Source organism: Staurois parvus, unplaced genomic scaffold, assembly GCF_062004578.1.
Source record: "Staurois parvus isolate SC_StPar_1 unplaced genomic scaffold, SC_StPar_1.0 ptg000094l, whole genome shotgun sequence".
NCBI classification, from domain to species: Eukaryota; Metazoa; Chordata; class Amphibia; order Anura; family Ranidae; genus Staurois; species Staurois parvus.
In genome coordinates this window covers 833,952-859,148 of record NW_028317890.1, presented here as the reverse complement: position 1 = coordinate 859,148, position 25,197 = coordinate 833,952, and the positions used below count along the sequence as shown (strand labels likewise).

Genomic DNA, 25,197 nt, shown 5'->3' with positions numbered 1-25,197 from the left:
CTATGGTGCCGCTCCGCAAACGTCCAGCCGGCGTTTGCGGTGCGGTTGCGACGCGGTTACGGGGCGTTTGCGGAGCGGTAACACCATTCAAACTGCATTATAGGCGTTTGTGGAGTGTTTTTAACACTTGGCAAATGTCTAGCAACCGCCACTAAACTGCGCATGCGGCGTTTGCGTAGCGTTTGCCGAGCATTAAAAAACGCTCCGCAAACGCCGGACCAACGCTTGCCAAATGCTATAGGGGCTTTTGGCAAGCGTTGATAAAACAGCCAAGTGTGAACGAGCCCTAAAGGTTGCATCTTGGAGGCACTGTAATATTAAAAGTGTGTTATTGGCCAGATCATCAGACAAAAACAGAGGGGAAACAGCCTAAAAATAAAACTAATGCAGCCACCACATCTAATGACTGGCAAACTGAAATATGTTACATTTTTGATTTTGGGTTTAATATTACTTGAAATGTGGTGGCTGCATTCGTTTTTTATTATTTTTTTTCCCCCTTTATTTTCACCTGGTGATCTGGCCAGTAACACACTTCTGGTCTTAGGGTGGCTACACCCTAAGAGGAGCAACAAAACTGCCCTTGAACAGCAGCATTGTCATCCTGGGGATTGACTAACAATTTAAGCCTGAATTCCAGCTAACACATTTTAAGCAGTTACAGCAACAGTGTTTTCCCTTTTGGGATAAAAGTTTAACATAAGCTAATATAAGCTGACCATTGTAAACACCCCTGTTGGTGGTAAATGGTTTGTGTCAACCCTCTTTAACAGACTAAGCTGTTCAGCAAAAGTGGCAGTTAAAGTATAAAGTTTTTTCTTAATGTATTCTCTCCCATTGGCTCCTGCTACTGTCAATAACAACCAGTGAGGAGGGAGCGAGGGGTGGGGCCAAGCTGCACTCTGTATGTCCATGGCAAGTGGCTTACTATGGTGAGCACCTGGGGAGGGGGTGAGGAAGGAGGGAGGCAGAAGTGCTGGCAGGGGACTCGAGAAGAAGAGGATTGAGGCTTCTCTGTGCAAATCCATTGCAAAAAGCAACAAAACAGGTAAGTATAGCATGTTTGTTATTGAAAAAAGATATGGATTTACAATCACTTTAAAGTAAGTTAAAAAAAGCAGACTTACTGGATGGATCACCAAGGGCAGGAAATAAAGGATGCCTGTGACCGAGGTGTAGGTGGGACAGAACACATGCAGTGGGACACACAAGGCTTTTATTGAGTACAGCAGGGTTCTGGCAGAATAAAGGGTTAATTCCGTAACACGGGGTGGGGCACACAACAAGGATCTGGTAGTCCATAGCACCGTCTGGGTCCACAACAGGGAGATAAGACTCTGGCGGGCAAGGATTAAGTCCTCGGCACAGGGGTTGGCACACAGCAAGAAGGCAGAACTCTGGTAGGCAAGGATTGAGGCTGGGTTAAATCCTCAACGCAGGGGTTGGCGCACAGCAAGGAGGCAGAACTCTGGTAGGCAAGGATTGAGGCTGGGTTAAATCCTCAACACAGGGGTTGGCGCACAGCAAGGAGGCAGAAATCTGGTAGGCAAGGATTGAGGCTGGGTTAAATCCTCAACGCAGGGGTTGGCGCACAACAGGGAGGCAGAACTCTGGCAGGCAAGGGTTAAGTCCGGGTTAAATCCTCAGCACAGGGGTTAGCACACAGCAAGTAGGCAGAACTTTGGTGGGCAAGGAATAAGTCTGGGTTGCATCCTCAGCGCAGGGGTTGACACACAGCAAGGAGAGCAGAGTCCCATTGTCCAGAAAGCCACACAGACAATGTAGAACTATGAGTCCCAGCAGTTTAGAAAGCGAAGCACAGCCCATACAAGACTATCTTTCTCAGCATTTCTACTTATCTTCTAACTTCCTTCAGGGAAGAATTGCAGCCCTCAGCTCCTGTGTGTCCATCACAGTACACTCAGAAAATGGTCTGAGCCTTTCTGCCCGCATAGGGAAAATATATTGTCCCTTCAATTCAACCCAACCTCAAACACCCGGTGCCAACTCGTCTGGCTTTTCCAGATGCAGGACACCTTGCTGTCTGTGCCTTCCTCTGAGATCAACCTCATCTCCCGCCCCTGCGGGGCACAGGAACTCCTAGATTTAATTAAGCAGACAAGCTGACTTCTTGACACACTGTTGAGTTCAACGAAACAACACAAAAATAAAATAATATTTCTGCTCTCCATCACAATGCCTAAAAATAGAGAACCAATGCAGCCACTATATATAAGAATTGGTAAGCTGCAACATATTACATTTTTGCTTTTGGCTTAGTACAGCTTTAATTGTATGTTTTAAAGGAAAGGTTCTGCACTCCTGTGACCCATTTTCAGCTGATAGTGGACTGAAGTCCGCTGTCGGCTGATGTCACTCAGCCGGTCCAGGCTGGGGAAAGATCCTGACTTCAAAGTCGGGATCCACCGCAGAGTCTGAAGCAGCGCCTGGACCAGCCTCTCAGTGAAGTGCTGAGAACCTGAACCAGCCGCTCCCACCCCCTCCACAGCCCAGCGCTCAAGTGAGCTCTGGGGGGGGGGGGGGGGGTCAGAGCAGACAGCGATGACTGACAGTCCTGCTCACTGCTCAGAGCAGCTGTGAGAAAATGTGATCGCTGATTTCTGACCCTCAGAAGCAGCATGGGACAGATATGGGGCAGACCGATGCTGCATCCACCTAGGTAAGTATAAAAAGGGGAAAAGAGGCAATACTTCTCTTTTAAATAAGTAGTATCCAGCTTCTAAACTCTATTGTACATTATTGGAGTATCTGTTATTTATTCTTTTATGACTATTGTACTTTTTCTTCAATTTTTACAACCATTTGGGAGCTAAAAGGTTGTGTAACTGATAATAGGTAAGCAAATCTTTCTCTGCATTCATAGAACCACTGGGAGCTGTAAGAGACTGTTTTTTTTGTATGGATTTATTATACTCTGTACATTAATAAATACGCTCTTAAGTTTTTATGTTTGCTGCTTATGTTGTATCACTGAATGCTAACAGACTTCCATCAATCAAACTTCTGCTGCAAGTGATACATCTGCCTGTATTCCTGGACCATCTGATTGTCTAAGGCGGTTGCTGTAGATGGTGTGAGATATGGCTAATACCCATTGTCCGCTACTCTCATTAGTAGAAAAAAAGGGTTTGTTTTGCTTAAAGCAGAACTGTAGACAGAATGCAAAAAACACAGTTGCATTGTATAAATTATTGCCTACCAAGAAAATATGTATTTTTTCAGACATATTTCTAATTCAGAAATTCGTCAGCTAAGACAGCTAGGTTCTGACCTCACTTTTTTCTGCTGCAGTTCCAGCAATACAGCTTGGCCATGGACTGTCCCAGCTTGGGGTTGAATAGTGAGTAAAGGGCAACATACAGATGAGGTCATCTATGTGCTTTCCCTCCTAACTTCCAGTCCCATGTGCACTATGCAATGTAGTAGTCAGCTTACAGTACTTCTCTTCCTCAGAAAACAGCTGGTAATAAAAGTACAGACCCTTGAAGAAGTGCTAAGTATTATTTGCATCTACACTGACCACATAAAGAAATAACCCAAATGCAGCTTAAAGTAAAGGTCCCTTCAGAAAAAAATACCCCAGATGTAAGCCTAAGTTGTATAGCAGACACAATTGGGTGCCACATCCTACCTTAACAATGCAGCTCATCCGTCTAATACACCACTGGTGCTTAGTAACATCCTATGTGAAGTTAATATTTACACAGACCAAGAGGCCCACTCCCCCCAAAGTGTGTTGGAGAGGGGCTGGAGGCAGCAGGTAGAGGTATATCGGTGTCTGTGCAATTTTCAGGGGACCCCAGTGGTCAGCTGGTGGTGGTGGTGGAGCTTCAATGTAGAAGATAGAATGTGGCACTGAATGGCAAAGTCAATATTGAAACATCACTGGCACAATGAATGCTCAAACAGGGACCTAGTTATTGGCCACAAAAATGCACACAGCCTGTACAAACAGAATGCTGCAGTGACAAATCAGATGACACTGATCATGAAAGTCTTCAGTAGTGGACAAGGGTGGACTGACCATTGGGGAACTCGGGCACTGCCCGAGGTCAGTAGGGGGCCCTATGAGATGTCCCTGGTACCTTTCATAGGTTTTTTTGGGTGTGGTTTGAGTGTGGGCAAGGACACAGGGACCCCATGATCCCCTATTGCCTGGGGGCCCCATGAGTTGTCAATCCGCCCCTGGTAGTGGAACATCACCTATGGCATTGAATGCGCAAACAAAAGCTCTTTTATTGATCATAAAAATGTACACAGCCTTTACAGACTGAGTGCTACAGTGAAAAAGTAGATGGTGCCACTCAGTATAGGCCTTCAAAAGTGGAACTTCGCCGGCTCCCCAGAGCCTGTTGGGAGTGCACCTTGCTTTCCTTTAGATAGTTTATGGCACCTGACATAGAACTTGATTGTAACTTTGGGTATTGTAAAGACTTTTTAAGTTTACTTCAGGAAATTGCTTTTTTTAATGTGAAATTAAGGATTTGGCACAACCCATCAAACAACGCACAGAGTGCAGGGATCAGTATTATGTGGGGTCAGTTATACTTCCCCATTTTTACGTCAGCAAATTCCCCCTCTCCCCCCATTGCACTTACCTACGCACTCAATCCCTCCAACACAAGAGTTCCCTTTGCAAGTCAGCATTCTCCCCAAACAAAAGTGCAAATTTCCCTCCTCCAGCTAGTCCATTTCCCACCTCATAAAATCCCCCCTTCTAGCACAAATCTTTGTCCCCTCCGAAATCCCCCTCTAGCCCAAAGCTGGAGCCCAAAGCTCCTGCCAGTCACTCCAGGCAGAAATCTTCTTCCCCCTTAAATCCAATTGCCCAAGCACAAATCCTCCCTAACCCCCAATTCTCTTCTTCAAGCACAAATCCCCTCCTCCTCAAAATCCCCCCTGCTCAGAACAAAATCCTCCCCCACCCCCCCAGCTCAAATCCTCTACACCCACTTGAGTCCCTCTTCCCACAGATGTAGACATGACAATACTTGGGCCTAGTATTTGACCACTCAGACACTCATCTCTGAATTGTGGGAGTCAGGACATAATGTCACCTGTACTCCATACTCAGAAATAGTGTTGAGCTTGATGTTCGAGTCAAACATAAGGGTACTCGAACTGTAAGGGCACCTGAGCAGCCCGCCGAGTGCCCCACAATGCACTGTGCTCTTACAGTGCATTGTGAGAGCCATGATTGGCCAAAACAATGCACCTCACCACAGGTCAGGTGCAATGCTTTGGCCAATCACAGCACAATGCACTGTGAGAACCATTATTGGCCAATGTCACCATGACTTGGTGAAGTCCATGCCTCACATTATATAAGGCTGCGCACACTGCAGCCTTATGCAGTGTGTTGCTGGACACTGCCGAAGACAGACAGGAGAATGCTCTCCCCCCAAAAAATAAAATAAATAAAAATACTTTAAGAAAAAATAAACAGTGTGGGTCCCCCCCAATCCTTACCAAGCCCTTTAGGTCTGGTCAGAGGGTTAGGAGGGACCCCACAGTATTTTTTTTTTTTTTTAAAGTGCGTGGTGTGCCCCCTTAAATCTATACCAGGCCCTTTAGGCCTAGTAGAACTTTTTAAAAAAAATGGGAGGAAACATAGGGACTCCCCCAACTCTTGATCCGAGCACAGGTCAGGCAGGAAAGGTGGTGGTGGGGGGGGGGAGACGACCGGGACAACACTGGACGCCGTGATTGATGATGGATTAAATCGATGGAACCATTTTTTTTTTTTAATTTAAGTACTTGTCAAAAACTGTTTTTTTGTAAAATTTTTTTTTGTTTGCTGAATTCAACCCTTTAGTGAATGGGTAAGGGTACACGTACCTCTTACTCATTCACAAGGGGGTTCAGTATTAGGGTGCCCCCTTATTTAAAAGGGTACCCTGATGTTAATGAGCCCCCCCCAGACCACTGGGCCAGGGTTGTGGGGAAGAGCACCATATCCCCGAGGGCACGTGGCCTGGTAAGCTGTTCACCCCCTCTTGGGGGTCGGCTCCCCTTAAAAGTCCTACCAGCTTTTAGGGGGAACCCCACGCACTTTTTTTTTTTTACCTTTTTACTGTGGAGTCCGTCCTAACCCTCCTACCAGACCTAAAGGGTTTGTTATTGAACTGCGAACCGAACATGGGGGTGTTCGGCCCATCACTACTCAAAAGTCCTGGATGTTCGACTGGGCTCTAATGGAGAGTCAGGGTGGCAGAGAGCACTTAGAAGATAAGTATGAGCACTTTATAATGTTTCCTGTACGGCCTGTATATTAACCACTTGCCCTCCAGAGGATTTACCTCCCTTCCTGACCAGGCCATTTTTTGCGATACGGTGCTGCATTATTTTAACTGACAATTGCGCTGTCATGCAACGCTGCACCCAAATGAAATTTATGTACTTTTTTTTCTTCATAAATAGAGCTTTCTGTCAGTGGTATTTGATTATCTCTGCGGTTTTTGTTTTGTGCGCTAGAAACAAAAAAAGACTGACCATTTTGAAAAACAAAAACAATGTTTTTGACTTTTTGCTATAAATCATATCCAGTGAAAATTAAAAAAAAAATCAAATTTCTGCTACATGTCTTTGCTAAAAAAAAAAATACATGCCGCCCTGTAGTAGTATTTCTGCTATAGGGCAGCAGAGAAGCGGTTAATGTGGAAATATGGGGAAAGTAAATAATTACGTATTTGATGCAGTCTGTCACTAGAATGGAAGCAAACCGTCAAGCAAACCTAACAAGAAGAGCCACAATGGCTCAAAATTGATATGATCCAGAAATATTTAGACAGAAAAAGGAGAATAAAGCACCCAGACCAGATGGCATACACCCACGGTTCCTAAAAGAATTGAGATCTATCATTTCAAAGCCATTGTTTCTCATTTTTAGGGACTCTTTAATGACTGGCATAGTACCACTGGATTACCGTAAAGCCAATGTGGTGTCAATATTTAAAAAGGGATCAAAGTCTTTACCAAGTAATTATAGACCTGTTAGTTTAATTTCTATAGTTGAGAAGATACTGGAGTTTAATTAAAGACCACATAGATGAGTTCTTGCTGGAAAAAATCTTTTAAGCAAGAGACAGCATGGATTCATGAAAGAGAGAAGTTGTCAAACAAATCTGATTTCTTTTTATGAGGAAGTGAGCAAAACTTTAGATTGTGGCTGTGCACGTAATATACATAGATTTTTCAAAAGCATTTGACACAGTTCCTCCTACACTGCTAATGTGTAAGGTAAAGTCTGCAGGCTTGGAAAAATCAGTTTGTAAATGGCTAAAAGACCGTATTCAGAGAGTAGTGGTTAATGATTCATACTCTGAATGGTCTAGGGTTGTCAATGGTGTACCCCAAGGTTCTTTGTTAGGACTCCTACTTTTCAATATATTTATAAACGATATAGGGTCTGGGGTTAAAAGTACCATTTCAGTCTATGCAGATGACACCAAGTTAGGAAGTGGTAGTACATCCTTACAGGACGACTTCAACTTACAAGCTGACCTCAGTGCTTAGTTTATTGTGCAACTATGTGGCAAATAAGGTTAATGTTGATAAAGGTAAAGTTTTGCACTTGGGGGCTAAGAATATGCATGCATCATACATACTAGGGGAGGGGGTACAACTGGGGGAATCAATGTTGGAGAAGGATCTGGGTGTTCTGGTAGATCATAAGCTTAATAATGGCATGCAATGCCAAGCTGCTGTTTCCAAACTGAGCAAAAGCCTTCTTTGTATTAATAGAAGTATAGTCTCCAGAGAGGGACATCATTTTACCCCTGTACAAATAATTAGTAATACCTTATCTAGAATATGCAGTTCAGTTTTGGGCACCAACTGTAGAAAGTGCTGAGAAGGTCAACCAAACTGATAAGAGGCATAGAGGAGCTCAGCTATGAGGAAAGATTAGAGGAACTGAATTTATTCTCTCTTCGAAGAGGACATTAAGGGGGGATATGATCAACATGTATAAATACATCAGTGGTTAATATAGTGAACTCAGTGTAGAGTTATTCACTTTAAGGTCATCACAGAGGACAAGGGGGCACTCTTTACGGCTGGAGGAAAAGAGATTTAATCTCCAAATGCGGAAAGATTTCTTCACAGTGAGAGCTGCGAGAATGTGAATAGATTCCCTCAAGAGCTGGTTCTGGCCAGCTCAGTGGATTGCTTTGAAAAAGGCCTGGATTCTTTCCTAAATGCACATAATATAACTGAATACAAACATTTATAGGTAAGGTTTATCCATGGAAATTCCGATTGCATGTTGGGGGATCAGAAAGGCATTTTTTCCACTACTGGAGCAAATTGGATCATTCTTTGCTGGGGGGGAAGTCAGCCTTCTTCTGGATCAGCTGTGGATATAGGATTGTGTATGTAGGATTGTATATTTTTTTTTCCTTTTTATTGGTTGTACTAGGTAGACTCAACCAAACTAACTATGTAAGATAAAAATACATAGCTCATTAAAAGATAAAATCCACGTATGCTGCGATATTCACCTTCAATGCAGTGATTTGCCCTGCAGTACCATTGTTTTGCTGTTAGATGTCTTCAATCTGATGGCTGCATCATTCAGCCCACTTCCTCTGAGCCCAAGGCATCCTGGACCTGTCTCAGCCTATTACTGGAAAGTGAAAAGAGGAGCAGCACAGTGATAAACTCTCTCTGTCTGCGTTCTCTTCCCAATATCATGCTTCTTGTAAGCACATGAGCTGATTGGCTTCTTGTGCTGTTACTTCTCACAATCCAGCTCTGGTATACAGGGACTGCAAGATATTAATACCAGGTCCTTGCACTGCTTGCATTTAGAAAATAAATTTAATGATGTATTTATGAGAGCTGCATTTGTTTGTGTCTAATATATCTTTCTCTGTAACATAGTCGTATTACCTTCTGATCCTAACAGCAAGTCTGTTATTTTTTAACAAATATGTTAAGGGATTGAGACAACCCATTTAACACTGGCAGACATGGGTGCTTACAATAGTCATTTTTTTGTTCATTTATTTAAAACATATAACCTATAGCCCCCCTTCCCAAAAAATGTTTCATTTGTTAGTCATTTTTGTAAGGTCCAAATAAATCCACTAGTCCATATAACACTAACCTCTTCACAGATTTTCAATGCAGTTGTCCAAAGGTGGCTACACTGCTCCTCAATAAATACAGTGAAGGAGTCATCATAGCCATCCTAAGACAGGAGGTGTGTTACTGGATGGATCACCATTTGAAAATAAAGGACAGCCAACAAATCTAAGAACTGATGAGTTGCAATATATTGCACTTTTGTTCCTTAGGCAGTTTAGGTTCTCTAGTTGTTCCCAATGGTTTACGTAGACTTTGGGCTTTGTTATAAGTGAGCCTAGTGCTACTAAGCCTCTAGTTTTCATGTATATCTCTAAAGTAAAAACAAAAAATATTATTTTTACCTCAAAGTATAGTCAATATTGTGTGCGTGTACTCAATACAGTGTGCTTTGTTGACCTGGATATTTTTTCTTGGCCTGTTTGATGGTTGTTTACTTGGGAACCTCAGATTAGAATGATAGAGCGCTGTGATAATCGATGGAAATGCATCACCTCATTCAGAGCAGTAGTTCTCCCTGAATGTTTAGCTCTGCAGTTTCTCTGTGCACAGATGCATAGAATTGATTTTTCATATATTTCCAGGTATTTTGATGAAAGATGCAGCATTCTGAAAGATCAACACATATTTAAAGCCATAATACTGCAACATAATAATCAAGGCAATTTAAGCAGCTATAGGATAGTGAAATTTCAGAAAATTGATGTGGGGCCCCATTGACGTACAGGCACTGAAAATTATTTTGGGTGAGATCTTCGTAGTCTGTGATGGGGGCACCACCTTCATGCTGCACCATGAAAAGCTCCAGATCCTCTGTTTCCACGTATGCTTTTACATCATTGCACCTGAACTGCCTGTTTTGTGCAACATTTTGATTGTATGCACAATTAGGTCATCGTTGGTAACTAAGGTGATCAAAAGATGATGGTCTACTTGGAAAATATTGGTACAGAGCCACCAGGGAAGACTTGATTTAATAACTAGCCTTAAAAGCTTTTCCTCCCCTTTTTGAAAAAACATTATGTGGTTCATAGTCATAAATTTAGGCCAAAATGTTTTCTGCTACATGTCTTTGCTAAAAAAAATCCTAATACATGTAAATTAATTGGTTTACGTGAAAGATATAGTGTTTACAAATGTCAGTACATATATTGGGATTTTTAAAAAATGTTTTACTAGCAATGGCGCCGATCAGCAACTTATAGCGGGACAGCGGTGGACATTTCGACACTGGGGGGAACTGACTTGGTGTCACTGACATCCCCAGTGACACCAATACAGTGATCAGGGCTAAAAAAAAAAAAGCACTGACACTGTACTAATGGCACTGGGCAGGAAGGGGTTAATATGAGGGACGATCAAAGGGTTAACTGTGTGCAAGGAAGTGTTTTACGTGGGGGCCGTGTCAGTGTGCTCCTCTGTAATCACACTTCTCTGGATGGCTGTGCTGTGCACAGACATCCAGAGCAGTGTGCCTGAGCTGACAGGGAGGAGAACTGTTAGTAAACAAAACAGTCCTCCTCCCCATTGGAGATCTTCGGAAATCACCAGGCACGGCGAGTAATTATCGTCCGGGACCCGGTGATTGACAATCGTGGCCGCGAATGGCGGCATGGGTGGATCACGCATCCCTATCCGGAAATGCAAAATTATGTATATATACATGATTTTGCAGACTCGTGCCGCCCTGTAGCAGTATTTCTGCTATAGGGCAGACGGGAAGTGCTTAACAAATGCCCCACATCGAAGTACAGTCTGCTGTGTTAAATACTTACCTTCCATCTTGATCTATTGATCTTTCTATATCACCCTGTCCAATACTGCAAAGCTTTTCTTCCAGGAACATTTATTTTGACTCCTTTTCTTAGTGCACATGTGCATCGTGGCTCTATTCATTGCTGTGTGTGATGGCTGGAGTAAGGCCTACTCATAGGGATGAATAAGGCTATGGTCCATGTGTGATCTAGGAAGAGTCGATGGGGATGTTTTTCGGAATAAAGGCTGTACTGCATCTGGCAGAGCCCCACAATAGATGACTGGATTGAGGAGGAGGGTTAAAGCAATTTTTTTTCTTTGCTCTGTGAAATTCTGTCCCGGGACCAAGTAATTCCCCCATTTTTGCACACCATGGAAAAGGTGAAACCAGCCTGTCAGAGCCTGCATGTCAAGGACACCTCTGCTCATCTCTGGCAGTTATACATGTTTACAATAAGTTTAATATTTGTTTTTAGTATACAGTGGGGATCGAATGTTTGGGCACCCCAGCTAAAAATTTGTATTAATGTGCATAAAGAAGCCAAGGAAAGATGGAAAAATCTCCAAAAGGCATCAAATTACAGATTAGACATTCTTATAATATGTCAACAAAAGTTAGATTTTATTTCCATCATTTACACTTTCAAAATAACAGAAAACAAAACAATGGCGTCTGCAAACGTTTGGGCACCCTGCAGAGTTAATATCTTGTACTGCCCCCTTTGGCAAGTATCACAGCTTGTAAAAGCTTTTTGTAGCCAGCCAAGAGTCTTTCAATTCTTGTTTGAGGTATCTTTGTCCATTCTTCCTTACAAAAGTCTTCCAGTTCTTTGAGATTTCTGGGCTGTCTGTCACGCACTGCTCTTTTAAGGTCTATCCATAGATTTTCAATTATGTTGAGGTCAGGAGATTGTGAAGGCCATGGCAAAACCTTCAGTTTACGCCTCTTGATGTAATCCCCCGTGGCTTTCGAGGTGTGTTTAGGATCATTATCCATTTGTAGAAGCCATCCTCTCTTTAACTTCAGCTTTTTCACATCAAGCTACCATCCAAAATTTGCTGAAATTTTATTGAATCCATTTTTCCTTCTACTCGTGAGATGTTCCCTGTGCCACTGGCTGCAACACAACCCCAAAGCATGATTGATCCAACCCCATGCTTAACAGTTGGACAGAGGTTCTTTTCATTAAATTCTGTGCCCCTTCTTCTCCAAACGTACCTTTGCTCATTCCGGCCAAAAAGTTAAATTTTAACCTCATCGGTCCACAGAACTTGTTTCCAAAATGCATCAGGCTTGTCTATATGTTCATTTGCAAAGTTCAAACGATGATTTTTGTGGTGAGGACGTAGAAGAGGTTTTCTTCTGATGACTCTTCCATGAAGACCATATTTGTACAAGTATCTCTTTATAGTGGAATAGTGTACCACAACTCCAGTGTCTGCCAGATCTTTCTGGAGGGAGCGTGCAGTCAAACGTGGGTTTTGAATTGTTTTTCTCACAATCCTGTGAGCTGTTCTGTCTGATATTTTTCTTGGTCTTCCAGATCTTGCTTTAACTTCCACTGTTCCTGATGACTGCCATTTCTTAATTACATTCCGAACAGAGGATATTGACATCTGAAAACGCTTTGCTATCTTCTTATAGCCTTCTCCAGCTTTGTGAGCGTCAACTATTTTCAGTTTCAGTTTTCTAGACAACTGCTTAGAAGAACCCATGGTGCTGATTGTTGGGGCAAGGTCAGATGAGTCTGGGCATTTAAAACCTTTGAGATTGACATCACCTGGTCTTCCCAGACGATGATTGAGAACAATCCATGACACTGGCAGGTCTCAGCTTTGCAAAGGGGGCAGTGCATGGTATAAATTCTGCAGGGTGCCCAAACTTTTGCAGACGCCATTTTTTTGTTTTCTGTTATTTTGAAAGTGTAAATGATGGAAATAAAATCTAACTTTTGTTGACATATTATAAGAATGTCTAATCTGTAATTTGATGCCTTTTGGAGATTTTTCCATCTTTCCTTGGCTTCTTTATGCACATTAATACACATTTTTAGCTGGGGTGCCCAAACTTTCGATCCCCACTGTAGCTCATTTTTGTATTTGGATATCTAAGCATAACATGAGCAGAATAATTTGTTATTGCCTTTTCATTAGAAATGCTTGTAGCTAGTTGTGTCCAACTTCTTCCAAAGATATGTATCTGCAACATGACTTGTAGCAACTAGTAGAAGAATATGTAACTGGATTTAATATTAGACTTTTATGTTATAGGGAGAATGATGGCCTAAGCAAGGTAGCAGCTTTGGTTCCCCCATACAGAGCCTTGAAAAAGTATTCATACCCCTTGAAATTTTCCATATATTGTCATGTTACAACCAAAAATGTAAATTTATTTTATTGAGTTTTTATGTGATAGATGAACACAAAGTGGCACATAATTGTGAAGTGGAAGAAAAATGACACATGGTTTTCAAATTTTTTTACAAATACATATCTGCAAAGTGTGGTATGCATTTGTATTCAGTCCCCTTTACTCTGATACCCCTAACTAATATCTAGTCAAACCAATTGCCTTTAGAAGTCAGCTAATTAGTAAGTAGAGTCCACCTGTGTGTAATTTAATCTCAGTGTAAATACAGCTGTTCTGTGAAGCCCTCAGAGGTTTGTTAGAGAATATTAGTGTACAAACGGCTTCATGAAGGCCAAGGACAGGTCAGGGATAAAGTTGTGGAGAAGTTTACAGCAGGGTTAGGTTATAAAAAAAACCCAAGATTTGAACATCCCACGAAGCACTGTTCAATCCATCATCCGAAAATGGAAAGAGTATGGCACAACTGCAAACCAATCAAGACATGGCTGTCCACCTAAACTGACAGACCGGGCAAGGAGAGCATTAATCAGAGAAGCAGCCAGGAGGCCCATGGTAACTCTAGATGAGCTGCAGAGATCCACAGCTCAGGTGGGAGAATCTGTCCACAGGACAACTATTAGTCGTGCACTCCACAAATCTGGCCTTTATAGAAGAGTGGCAAAAAGAAAGCCATAATAAGTTCCTTTGCAGTTTGTGAGAAGCCATGTGAGGACACAGCAAACATTTGGAAGAAGGTGCTGTGGTCAGATGAGACCAAAATTAACTTTCTGGCCTAAAAGCTAAATGCTATGTGTGGCGGGAAAATAACAATGCACATCACCCTGTACACACCATCCCCATCGTGAAACATGGTGGTGGCAGCATCATGTTGTGTGGATGCATTTCTTCAGAAGGAACAAGGAAGCTGGTGAGAGTTGATGGGAAGATGGATGGAGCCAAATACAGGGCAATCTTTGAAGAAAACCTGTTAGACTCTGCAAAAGTCTTGAGACTGGGGCAGAGGATCACCTTCCAGAAGGACAACAACCTTAAACATACAGCCAGAGCTACAATGGAATGGTTTCGATCAAAGCATATTCATGTGTTATAATGGCCCAGTGAAAGTCCAGACCTAAATCCAACTGAGAATCTGTGGGAAAACTTGAAAATTGCTGTTCACAGACGCTCTCCATCTAATTTGACAGAGCTTGAGCTATTTTGCAAAGAAGAATGGGTAAAAAATTCACTTTCCTAGATGTGCAAAGCTGGTAGAGACATACCCAAAAAGACTTGCAGCTGTAATTGCATCGAAAGGTGGTTCTACAAAGTATTAACTCAGTGTAGCTTAATACAAAGGCACGCCACACTTTTCACATATTTATTTGTAAACAATTTTGAAAACTATTTATAATTTCCTTCCACATCACAATAATGTGTTGGTCTATCGCATAAAGTCCCAATAAAATACATTTATGTTTTTGGTTGTAACATGACAAAATGAGGAACATTTCAAGGGTTATGAATACTTTTTCAAGGCACTGTAGCTTTGAATAATATTGAAAATTATTGCAATGGACACAGAGAATCCACTCTATTTGCATTTTCTGTTTTAACATTTCCCCATCAGATGCCAAATGCCTGCAACTGCATCATCCCTTTTAAAGGTAAAGGCACATGTACAGCTATGAACAATCATTTTATGCTCTTTGTTTACTTCAGGATCAAGACTGTAGAACCTATGCTTATGCCAGGTACACATCATTCTGGCCTTGGCCAGGTTAACAGGCTGAAGTAGAGAAAAACAAAATTACAAATAAACTCTGTTTATTTAAAGCATAAGTGCAGCCAAAATCAAAGACAGAAAATCAGCACAAGGGCCATGATCCTTGTGTTGATTCATCTGCTGTTAGTAGTCATTCTCTGTCCTGTACCCCCCTGTCATAATCTTCAAGTGCAGTGGGGGTTAATACAACCAAAAGGGCTGTCACAGACTATTATCAAGAGAGCCTGACTATACTTGCCCTTCCTGCCCAGCTGCACCATTCATAGAATGTGTACTATGGCTTCTTTGCATGGAACATGATCTGTGATGTGAATGCAATGGGCAGAGTTATTCTCTCACCCATTCTACATTCTTAGATCCTGTTCCATTCATAAACGCTGTAGTATGTAGAATGGAGCATCTGGGAGGAAATTGCAGGCAGAGTCAAACTCTTGATGAGAGCCTGTGATAGCTCCTTGGTTGTATTAACCCCAACCATACCTGAAAATCATGGGGGTGGGGCAGGATGGAGCAGAATTACCAAACAGCAGAGAAATTAACACAAGGGACACATACTGACTATAAGTTTAGTAGCTTGTACTGATTTTTCTCTTTTTATTTTGGCTGCACTTAGGCTTTAAACTGAACTAACTCTCTTCCTGGATTTAAGTTCCCCTTTAATGCTCCCAGAATTTGCAACTCCTCCTTTGAAAGCTGGATGTTCCCTCAAATTATGGCTTTCCAAAATTAACAACATTCAATATATGGAAGACATTACAGTCTTTTTGAAGCACCAAGAGGAGAAATTCCAAAATAAATGGTTCTACTGGGTAGGCTTTACTTATTCCAAGGAATACAAAATCCATTCTTGCCAATACCTAAACCCAGGCTTTTTCGGGGATCACAAGCTTGTGATTCCTCCTTCACCTAGAGAAAGATAGTGTGATGGTAGCCACATATACTGAGTACCTCTTCCCCATCTCACCTTCTTTTTATATTTTCTTTTCTTTTTTTTTCCCTCTCCTCTTTCCTCCCTGCCCTGCCATTCCTCCTCCACACACCCCATCAACATTTTCTCCCTAAACATCTTTTTGTTTCCTCCTTATGCTTCCTATGCTATAAAAGCAAGCACGGTCGTTAACCTCTATATTTTAAAAGTAAGGAGGCAGTTATTCAACACATGATTTTATATGTTAGGATTGTTTGGAATGTGCACTTGCGTTGCAGTTGCTTTCACTCATTCTGCTCGAATTTTTTAAAAACTGTCTCTTGACTGTATTCCAACCCCGTTGAAGAAAATAACTTACAAAAATTGCATTTTGATTTTTGTTATTTTTCTTTTTCACAGGATCGTGGGGTGGAAAGCACCATTTTCCAGAACCCATCAAAACTTCACCTGACAATAGGGACGCTGGTTTTGCTGAATGAAAATGAAGTGGAGCAGGCATGCCAGCTGTTACAGAAGTGCAAAGAGGAATTTCTGGAGTGAGTGAATTATTTTCTATTATACACATATACACATGACATAAAATTACAAAGGACTTTCTGAGGTGCCTTTTTGATTCTGTCAACTCTGTAATGCCATTTCTTCAGTGTTTGTGAGGAATTCTAACTTTTCATATATATATATATATATATATATTGCATATAGCAGAAGTACAAAAAGTCACCTTGAAGTTTTGTCTCTAGCGAGTACAAGCTCTCTGCTTCTGACTTTTACACTTTTCTTTCAATTCGTTTTTATTACATTTTTCAAAAGTAAGAACAATAGAGTGAGAAACCGTGACATTGGTGGAAATAATATCAAATAAGTCAAAATTATCAAGCCGATAAGACACGGCAACCAGCATGAACAGATAATTAAGCACGAATGGTATTAATGACACTTCCAAAATTATTACCAAAGGCTAGAATATAGTATGCTTTTAATATGCCAAGATAAAAAACATAACAATGCACAGTTTTTTCCCCAACAAAACACATATTAAACACAAAACAAAGGGTAAGGTTATCACAGTGAGAGAAGATCCAGAAGAACTTGGACCAAGAAAAGAAAAGACGGAGTAGCAAGGAAGCTAAACTCCTTAAAGAAAAAAAGAAAAAAAAAAGGGATCTAACAGAGTACATATATGTTCAATATGCAGTTTATAATATCAATTGTTATCATAGGTTATCAAAGGACAGGGAGCGGGAACTCAACATACCAGCATAACCATTTAGTATTAAAGACCTGTAGAGTATGATTTGAAATTGCATAAGACCTTTCATACAGGTACTGAGAGTGTAGTCTATGGATAACTTCCAAAACTAGAAGAGATACAGTGGATTTCCATGCTGTAGTAAGAGTTAATCGGGCTGCGATTAAAATGTGAGCGACCACTGTGCGGGACTGGATTGGAAATACATTCAACGTAAGATTTAACAATGCCAAATGGGAATTGGGAGTTGTGTATACTTTGGACACCCAAGAAATCAAATTAAACACATCTTTTGAGAAATTCCAGATATATACACATTCCCACAATACATGTAGCAAATTGCCGATACCACCACTATTCCTCCAACATGAAGGAGATGCATTAGGATAAAGTTTTGAAAGTCTAAATGGGGTTAGATAGCTGCGATGTAGAATTTTTAGGGAGCTGTCCCAATGATTAGTGCATTTTGAAAGACTGATATTACAGGACCAGATCGCTTGCCAATGCTTTGGAGTAAAAGATCTATGCAGATCTCTCTCCCATTTACCCACACACATTAACATAGAGTTATCTGAATCATGTTGCAATAATTTGTAGAACCACGATATACCCTTCTTCAGTCCCAATGGGTTAGTCAGATCTTGCCATATCTTTGAATCCACCTCCACCCATGATGTGTTGGAAGTGTCACCAAGATAAGCCCGGATCTGGAGGTATGGATAAAGGCTTCCCCTGGACTGCAGAGTAGTGATATCCGAAATAGTATAAAAACCTGTACGTATTAACTTCAGTGAGATAACTTTTGCAAATAATAATGCCTGGAGGTCTTGAGCCGGGACTGTACTCCTCTCGATTTGTACCCATAACTTATCCGAGGGAAGAAACCAATGCTGGAGTTGATCCAATAATGCCGCATAGTAATAAGTGGATATTACAGGGAGGCCTACCCCCCCCTTAGATTTGTGTTTAATGAGAGCGAAAAATGGAATTCTAGGTTTCCTCCCAATCCAAATATATTTTCTTAGTGCAACATCTACTTTACGGAAGTATGAGTGGGGAATGATGATCGGAATTGTTCTTAAAAAGTATAGGAGTTTAGGCAGGATCAGCATCTTAAAGGCCGCTAATCTACCCAACCAGGAGAGCTCTGTTTTTCCAATGGCCGCCAACTCCCTTAAAAGTGCCTGAAGCAGTGTCTCATAATTATTCCTAAACATGTTAGAAGAGGGAAAGGATACACGAATACCCAAGTAGTCTAGACCTTTAGAGGACCAGCTATACGGGAACCTATCCTGCAGGCATTGTAAAACTTTCCTCGGAACACCTATAAGAAGTGCACAAGATTTTGTAATATTGAGTTTATAGTAGGAAACCCTGCTAAACGTATCCAAGGTGGAAGCAATTGCTGTCAGGGAAGTCAAGAGGTCCGTCACAGTGAAAATAACATCATCCGCAAATAGACCAATCTTGTGAGCCATATGTGCAGTCTGTATACCGGAGATCAAGGGGTTCAATCTAATAGCTGTCGCCAAGGGTTCCATCACTAAAGAGAAAATGATAGGGGAGAGAGTACATCCCTTTCTAGTCCCGTTGGTAATTGAAAAAGGATCCAACATAGCATTGGAAGTAAACACTTTTGCAGAGGGCACAGTGTATAATGCCGTAATAGCTGATTTAATGTACCCATGCATACCAAAGTTGCCAAGAGTAGAGTTAAGATATCGTCAATGAACTCTATCAAACGCCTTCTCAGCATCCAGTGCCAAAAATACAGTTTGCAAGTTACGGAGTTCAGCAATTTGTAAAAAATTAAGCACTCTACTTGTACCATCCGCTGCCTGCCTACCTTTAACAAAACCCACTTGGTCTGATTGGATAAGTGAAGGAGTCACTGTTAATAATCTAGTAGCAAGGATTTTAGCATAGATTTTTAGATCCGTATTCAGTAAGGATATGGGGCGAACATGTTGAGGACAATGACTTTTTACACTTTTCATGGTAATAGAAAATTACTGTAAGTTTTCATATAATTGAACATTACACTTTTTTAAAGTTTCTGAGTCATATATACAGTATAACAAAATTAACCCCTAGTACATCGCTTCTTTGAAAAAATATTGACGTGGTATTTTATGAACTGCATCCACCTTTTGTAGGTAAAACCACCTGATTATTTTCAAAGAAAGGTAGGAGAGAAAGAGTAAGGGAATTTTTAAGGTACCCAAAAAAGTCATAAAGTACATACAGTATCATAAACGTTGATAATTTTTATTTGAACAGTCATAAAATTGTACATAATTGAACCCTAAACAACTCACCCAAAAGACTCACATATAATAAAACCTCTTAGGACCTACACCACTATGCTTATATTCCCCATGTTGCCTGTCCTGTTCTGAATAATGAGAACAATATTTACTAAAAGAACATTTATAAAATAATTGTAACATTATTAGAGAAACAAACAAAGGTACTTGGGGGTTCAACCCTATTCTGCATTTAAAACCAGTAGAAGAGAAATTGCACTGTTAAATCCAAACTGCAGTGTATAATATAGATTGACAAATATATAGCAACTAATAATTACCTAATATTTACAGGGTGGCTCAGGAGAAGGCTACCCTGTGTTGCTCCTCTTATTTAACCTTAATTTTTGAGTGCTTTGTCTTTCCTGATAGAAATAGCCCTTTCACAGAATGTAGGAAGCCAAGCAGCGTGAATCCCAAGCAACAGTCTGTTGTTCACAAAGCCTAGCAATGCTCTGAAAGCCATTCTGGACTCTGTTGAGAGATTTAGCATGTTTTCACCACCAAAGTAACTGGAGAACATTTCCATTTTTTTCTCTGTACCTTATAGATCCACATTACATTTCTGCCAAATTCTACTTATACTTCAGATACTTTCAGGATATATTCCATAGGAGGGCAAGCCAATTTGAAATGCAGTACAAAGCACCAGTCACAGACAGATTTCAGTTGAGTGTACAGCAGTGCTGGTGTATTCCATTACCTGAATGTTTACCATCTACCAACTTGAAATGATCCAAGGTGGGAAAAATTGTATTCTTTTTTTCCTTATTCAACAACCTTTTATTTCTTACTTTAACAATGCTATCCTGCGGGCCCCACTCTTAAAACAGTATAGATTTTCCACTTCCAAAGTTATTTTAGTGCAGCTTTCAGCATGCATTATACCTCAGCTGTAGTTGAAATATAATTTTGTGCTTCCCTATATTGTATATGTTGCTCTAAAGTGGTACATTCCTTGACTACATGTATGCTTACACCTATTGAGATCAGAAACATTTCTTACCCTAGATAAAATCAGTCCAGTGGCAAATACTTGGTCAACTTATATCCCTTTATATAGAAAATGTTGTTTATTTTAAACAGTTGGGGACACATGGCAACCCTTTGCCATACATGTTTTTGGCATCTCCATCTATTCTGTTAAAAAAAAAAAACATTTCCCTTATATGCATAGATTTTAGAAAGTCTTGCCACCATTGTAGATAAAGTGTGCCATTTCTGGACACTTGTCATCCCACAACTTGACTAAGGAGATTGGGAGGAAGCCACAGATCATTTACTTCATTCTGTAGTAAGTGATAGAGACAGGCTAATAGAAAGAGGTCTGGCTGAATGGACAGCAGAACACAAGGACTGAAGGTTTGTTAGGTTGCCATTAATAAAGAATGGATTTCCTCAGCCAAGATCGCATCTGTCCTCATATTGTAAGTCATTTGTATAACAATAAACAAAGGAGTCCAATGTCTTTGTTGAAGTTGGGCTTTGATTTTGTGTTTCAGTGCTGTGTCTACCTGTGAGACCGAACTACTACATACAGTGGTTCACCTCTGATGTGGGCTATGTGTAAACGAGAACTATGCAACTACATTGCTAGTTCTTACTCGTATAGGACCGACCATCTCTGCCACATTCAGTTAGGTGTTTGAATAGCTAGTAACAAGTGCTAATGAGGAGGATATACTCTGTAGTCTTGTGTATCGATGCTGGCAAGTGCTTGTGCATTTATGGGCATATACCATATTGATGTTGAGAGGAAATTATTCAGTGAATATACTTGATTTTGTTTACTTCATTACTGTTTTTTGACTGAAACTCCCATGTATAATAGAGGACTACAGATTTTAAACATGCCACCATTTAATTGTATAGAGGCCTTCATGGAAGTCGAACAATATGAGGATAGATTAGCAAACTTTGTTGTCATGCCCCCTAATTAACAGAAATGAAAAAAAAATAATTTCCCCCTTACTTTCCCTACCTTTGTATACCCTTGACCCCTATCCCTCCCCTCTCCCATATTTCTACTCTTTTCTCTTGACCTCCTTTTGTCTGCTTGTACCTTGTCTTTTTAATGCCCAGATGTACGGTACTTACGTACACTTTATCAAGGTTAGCTATGTGACTTATTTGCTCTTCACCTCAGTCACCTTGTAGTTGTTACCTGGGATGCAGTGCGTACTTATTCATTTATGTGTATTATGTATGTACAGCTGGAGATTGCCCTTTTAATATGCCTAACCTTGTACCTTGTTATTTATGTATGTGAGAACCCAATACAAATCTTTTGAAAAGGAAAAAAAATACATTTTAACTACACAAACATGGACACAGTTAAAACATCAAACCTGATTTGTCACCAGTCAGTTTAGTTTAATAGATGATCAGCAGAGTCATTATTGTGAATAAATATGAAGCTTGAAATGTTTAATAATTTATTGCCCAGTTTATACAGACTTAAAAACACAAAATGAATGTTTTACTCAAAATAAAGGCGTCATCTCTTACTGACGTTTATTGGATCTGCTTGTTTCAAATCAATTTGAATTGTATTCTTTTGTCCTAGGCACGATATGTATTTATTAAATAAAATGTTTATAATCAATAAATTGCAAATAGGTGTTGTTAATTCAGGTTCTAACAGTGTTGTACCAGATTCTATGAGCTTCTCTTATATTTTTAGTAAAATTGCAGCTGGCAAACCAATGCAAGTGAAAGTGTCTGGAATTGAATACATGAACGATGACCCAGCAATGGTAGATGTCCTTTATGCAAAAGTTGAAATGAAGGATGGATCAGAAAGGTTAGTATTGCAATGTTAAGTTTGAATCTCATGATACTTTGTTCACTGTTACATGCATGAAGATAAAAGTAAATCCACTAGTATTTAACATATGTAAATATCTGTACATATGTGATATCTGTATAGAAAAGTTGCTTTAGTCTATGAGCCAAGTATAGACTGGAGTGCCTCCAGCATTCTTCACCATTCTACAGTTTTGTCTAATAACAAGCAGACCTGTTGATTGTCTACATCAGTGTTTTTCTCAGACCATTCTGCTCGGTACCTTAACTGGCAGATTCTGATTTCGCAGTCAACAGCCATAACACTTATAATACCCACCTGTACATTGCCTTAGCTGCCCCCCCCCCCCCCTTTCTTATACGAGCAAAGAAGCACCATGATTGTGTTTCTCTGAGGAACATGCTGGTAGTGAAGTCTACAAAAATATTTCCTAATTATAGCTCATAGTCTAAAACATCTTCTTTATATAGATAGGGGTGGCTGTCTATGAGGTGAACACCAAGCTACACCTTCATTCCACCTGCTGCCTGTTTTCTCAACCACAGCTTACTTCTTTAGGTACAGAAGGAGGAATAGGCTCTGAACCTGATGCTCCAAATTATATCTGTTGGATGGAAATTGTTTGAGTAGTGAAGTATTGATAATGCAATGACTAGTGTGTGCGCGTGCATGCGCCAGGTGAAGGACAGCTCTTCTGAGATTGTTTGCTTTCAGATCTCTGAATTTATAGCCCAACCTTTTCCTTGCTTAGACAGAGAACATATGGGTACAGTGTTCTTTATTGGATTAAACAGATGTTTCTTTCCATGACTATTTCTTGCATCTTCCATTGGTACTCCTTGCTACTCCTGTCAGTTTTTATTGATTATATTATAATTTGTATTTGTGACTTTGATTTTTTACTACAGAGAGAATGTAATAAATTGTATTTAGTTATTTTATCTAAAATAGCCAGTGAATATTGTATTGTATGACGGTAGTAGGTATATTTGATGAGGTGGCCAGTACAGAGTAGACCTGTGTACAGGACAGTAATAACCTTTGTGAATACTCAAAACGTATCTGGCTTTTTAGAGTGATTAACACAGGTTTTGAATTAGACAGTTAATGAGATCTGTATCAGCCAGCCTGGGACTTTATGTAGAAGAAATTTAATCCCAACACCTCAGATTAGTCTTTTGTACTTCCACAAAACTGGCATCTGTCTTGGCCAGACAGTCACGGCTACAGATTTCATTTTAACTTAAGATAAGGTTATCATGTTTATAGCAAGAATAAAGTCATTTTGAGGAAGACCATTGACTGCTATTTTTTTTAGATGTTTTGAGTAAAGGCTTCCGCGTTTTGTATCTGCACTCTTTGAACTTGCATTAAACTACTTAAGGAATTCAGCTCCTTTTATGTTTGATAGTTAAAAACTCTAATCATATCTATTTCATTTTTTTATACGGTCTATAAATATTTTTTACCCCGTGGACATTTTCATGTTTTATTGTCACAGAGCATTGAATTACAGTGGGTATACTCAACAGAAATGGAATCTGTCATGTTTGTAGAGTGGAAAAGAGTAGGAACCCTTATAAAGTAGTTGTCTCCCACATGGGAACATAGCAGTAAAAAAAATGTTTAACCCTTCTCCACTCCAATAATTGGCTTGATCTGGGCTTAAAATGTATTTTAAAAAACATAAAATAACCGACTACATTGGTATATACATACGCCTTCAAGTCATTGTTTTGCAGATGCACCTTTGGGTGCAATTGAGTCTGTGTGGTGGTTAAGAGGAGAGGAGGAGACAGAGTTGTAGGTGACACTGAAGGAGTGCTGTGATAGATAGGAGGAGAACCAGGAAAGAGCAAAATCTTGGAGGTCAAATCACTGCAATCGTCAGAGAAATTGGGAAAAACAGATGAATACTCAAAAAAGGAGATGAACAGAGAGGGAGAGGTAGTAGGGAATTGAAAAGTGCTCAGTGGGGATTGAAGGAATTCAACTCTACCTCCTTTCCATCCTCTGGATCTGGGTGAGTCCAGTGGAGGCAACCATAGGAGAGGGCAGCAGGAGAAGCAGAGTCAGATTTTTGAAGCCAGGTTACAGTAATGGTGAGTATGTTAAAGGCATGGGAGATAAAAAAAAGTCATGCACAGATGTGAAAAATGGAAAAAGGAGTATAACGAGCGCTGGACAGTTTTTAGAGCGAAATAGAGAAGCAGCTGGCATGAAAGGGAGGGAGATGCTATTTGACCCACAACCACTACCCACATGGTCCACACCTTGACACGGGCGGCCATCTTTGGAAGTGTATATTGCACCATGTAAGTGAGTTTTTTGTCTACTACTCCATAATAAAAGTTATCACACTATCGGAAGCCTCTCTTTTGGGTTATTTCTGAGCCCTGAAGGTGATTCCTGGTCCTTGAGCGCACATCGCACCCCGGGAGGTCGCTGACACAAGGATTCTACTGCATACCGGATGAACGTTTACTCCACCGGATACCTGGGAATTCCATAACTGGAGAGGACACGGATGACTCTGGTGACCATAGTAGAGACGACCACCATTCCGGCAGGTTCCCTGATCCAGTGACCAGGAGTAGGTCATTTTACTCCAATGCGCTTTTATTTGCGCTATCTGGTTAGTGCATTCCACAGCCATATTTCCTACCACAGATGTCACAGATTTACGTCACTCCGATGATAGATTGACTTTGACACCTTTATCACCATTTATACCTTCTTAACCATGAGAATGTTATAATATTGGTTGCATAAGACTATTATGGTAGCTGCGTTTATATCTTATTAAGTGGTCACTCCGTATTATGAGATAGATCTATTCACTCTAGCGCTGCATGTTTTTGTATATGAATGCACAGATGTGAGCTTGTAGCTAGAGAATGGAGTACCAGGAT

General features: G+C 40.5%; 1 protein-coding gene across 2 annotated transcripts in view; it reads left to right on the top strand.

Annotated features, from left to right (window-relative positions):
- ASCC1 (activating signal cointegrator 1 complex subunit 1) overlaps positions 1-25,197 on the top strand; it is a 334,902-nt gene that overhangs the window by 95,047 nt on the left and 214,658 nt on the right. For both annotated transcript variants that reach the window (XM_089670718.1, XM_089670717.1), the window contains exons 6-7: positions 16,324-16,460; positions 22,163-22,282. In XM_089670718.1, the coding sequence (XP_089526844.1) occupies positions 16,324-16,460; positions 22,163-22,282 (257 nt within the window). The remainder of the gene's footprint in view (positions 1-16,323; positions 16,461-22,162; positions 22,283-25,197) is intronic.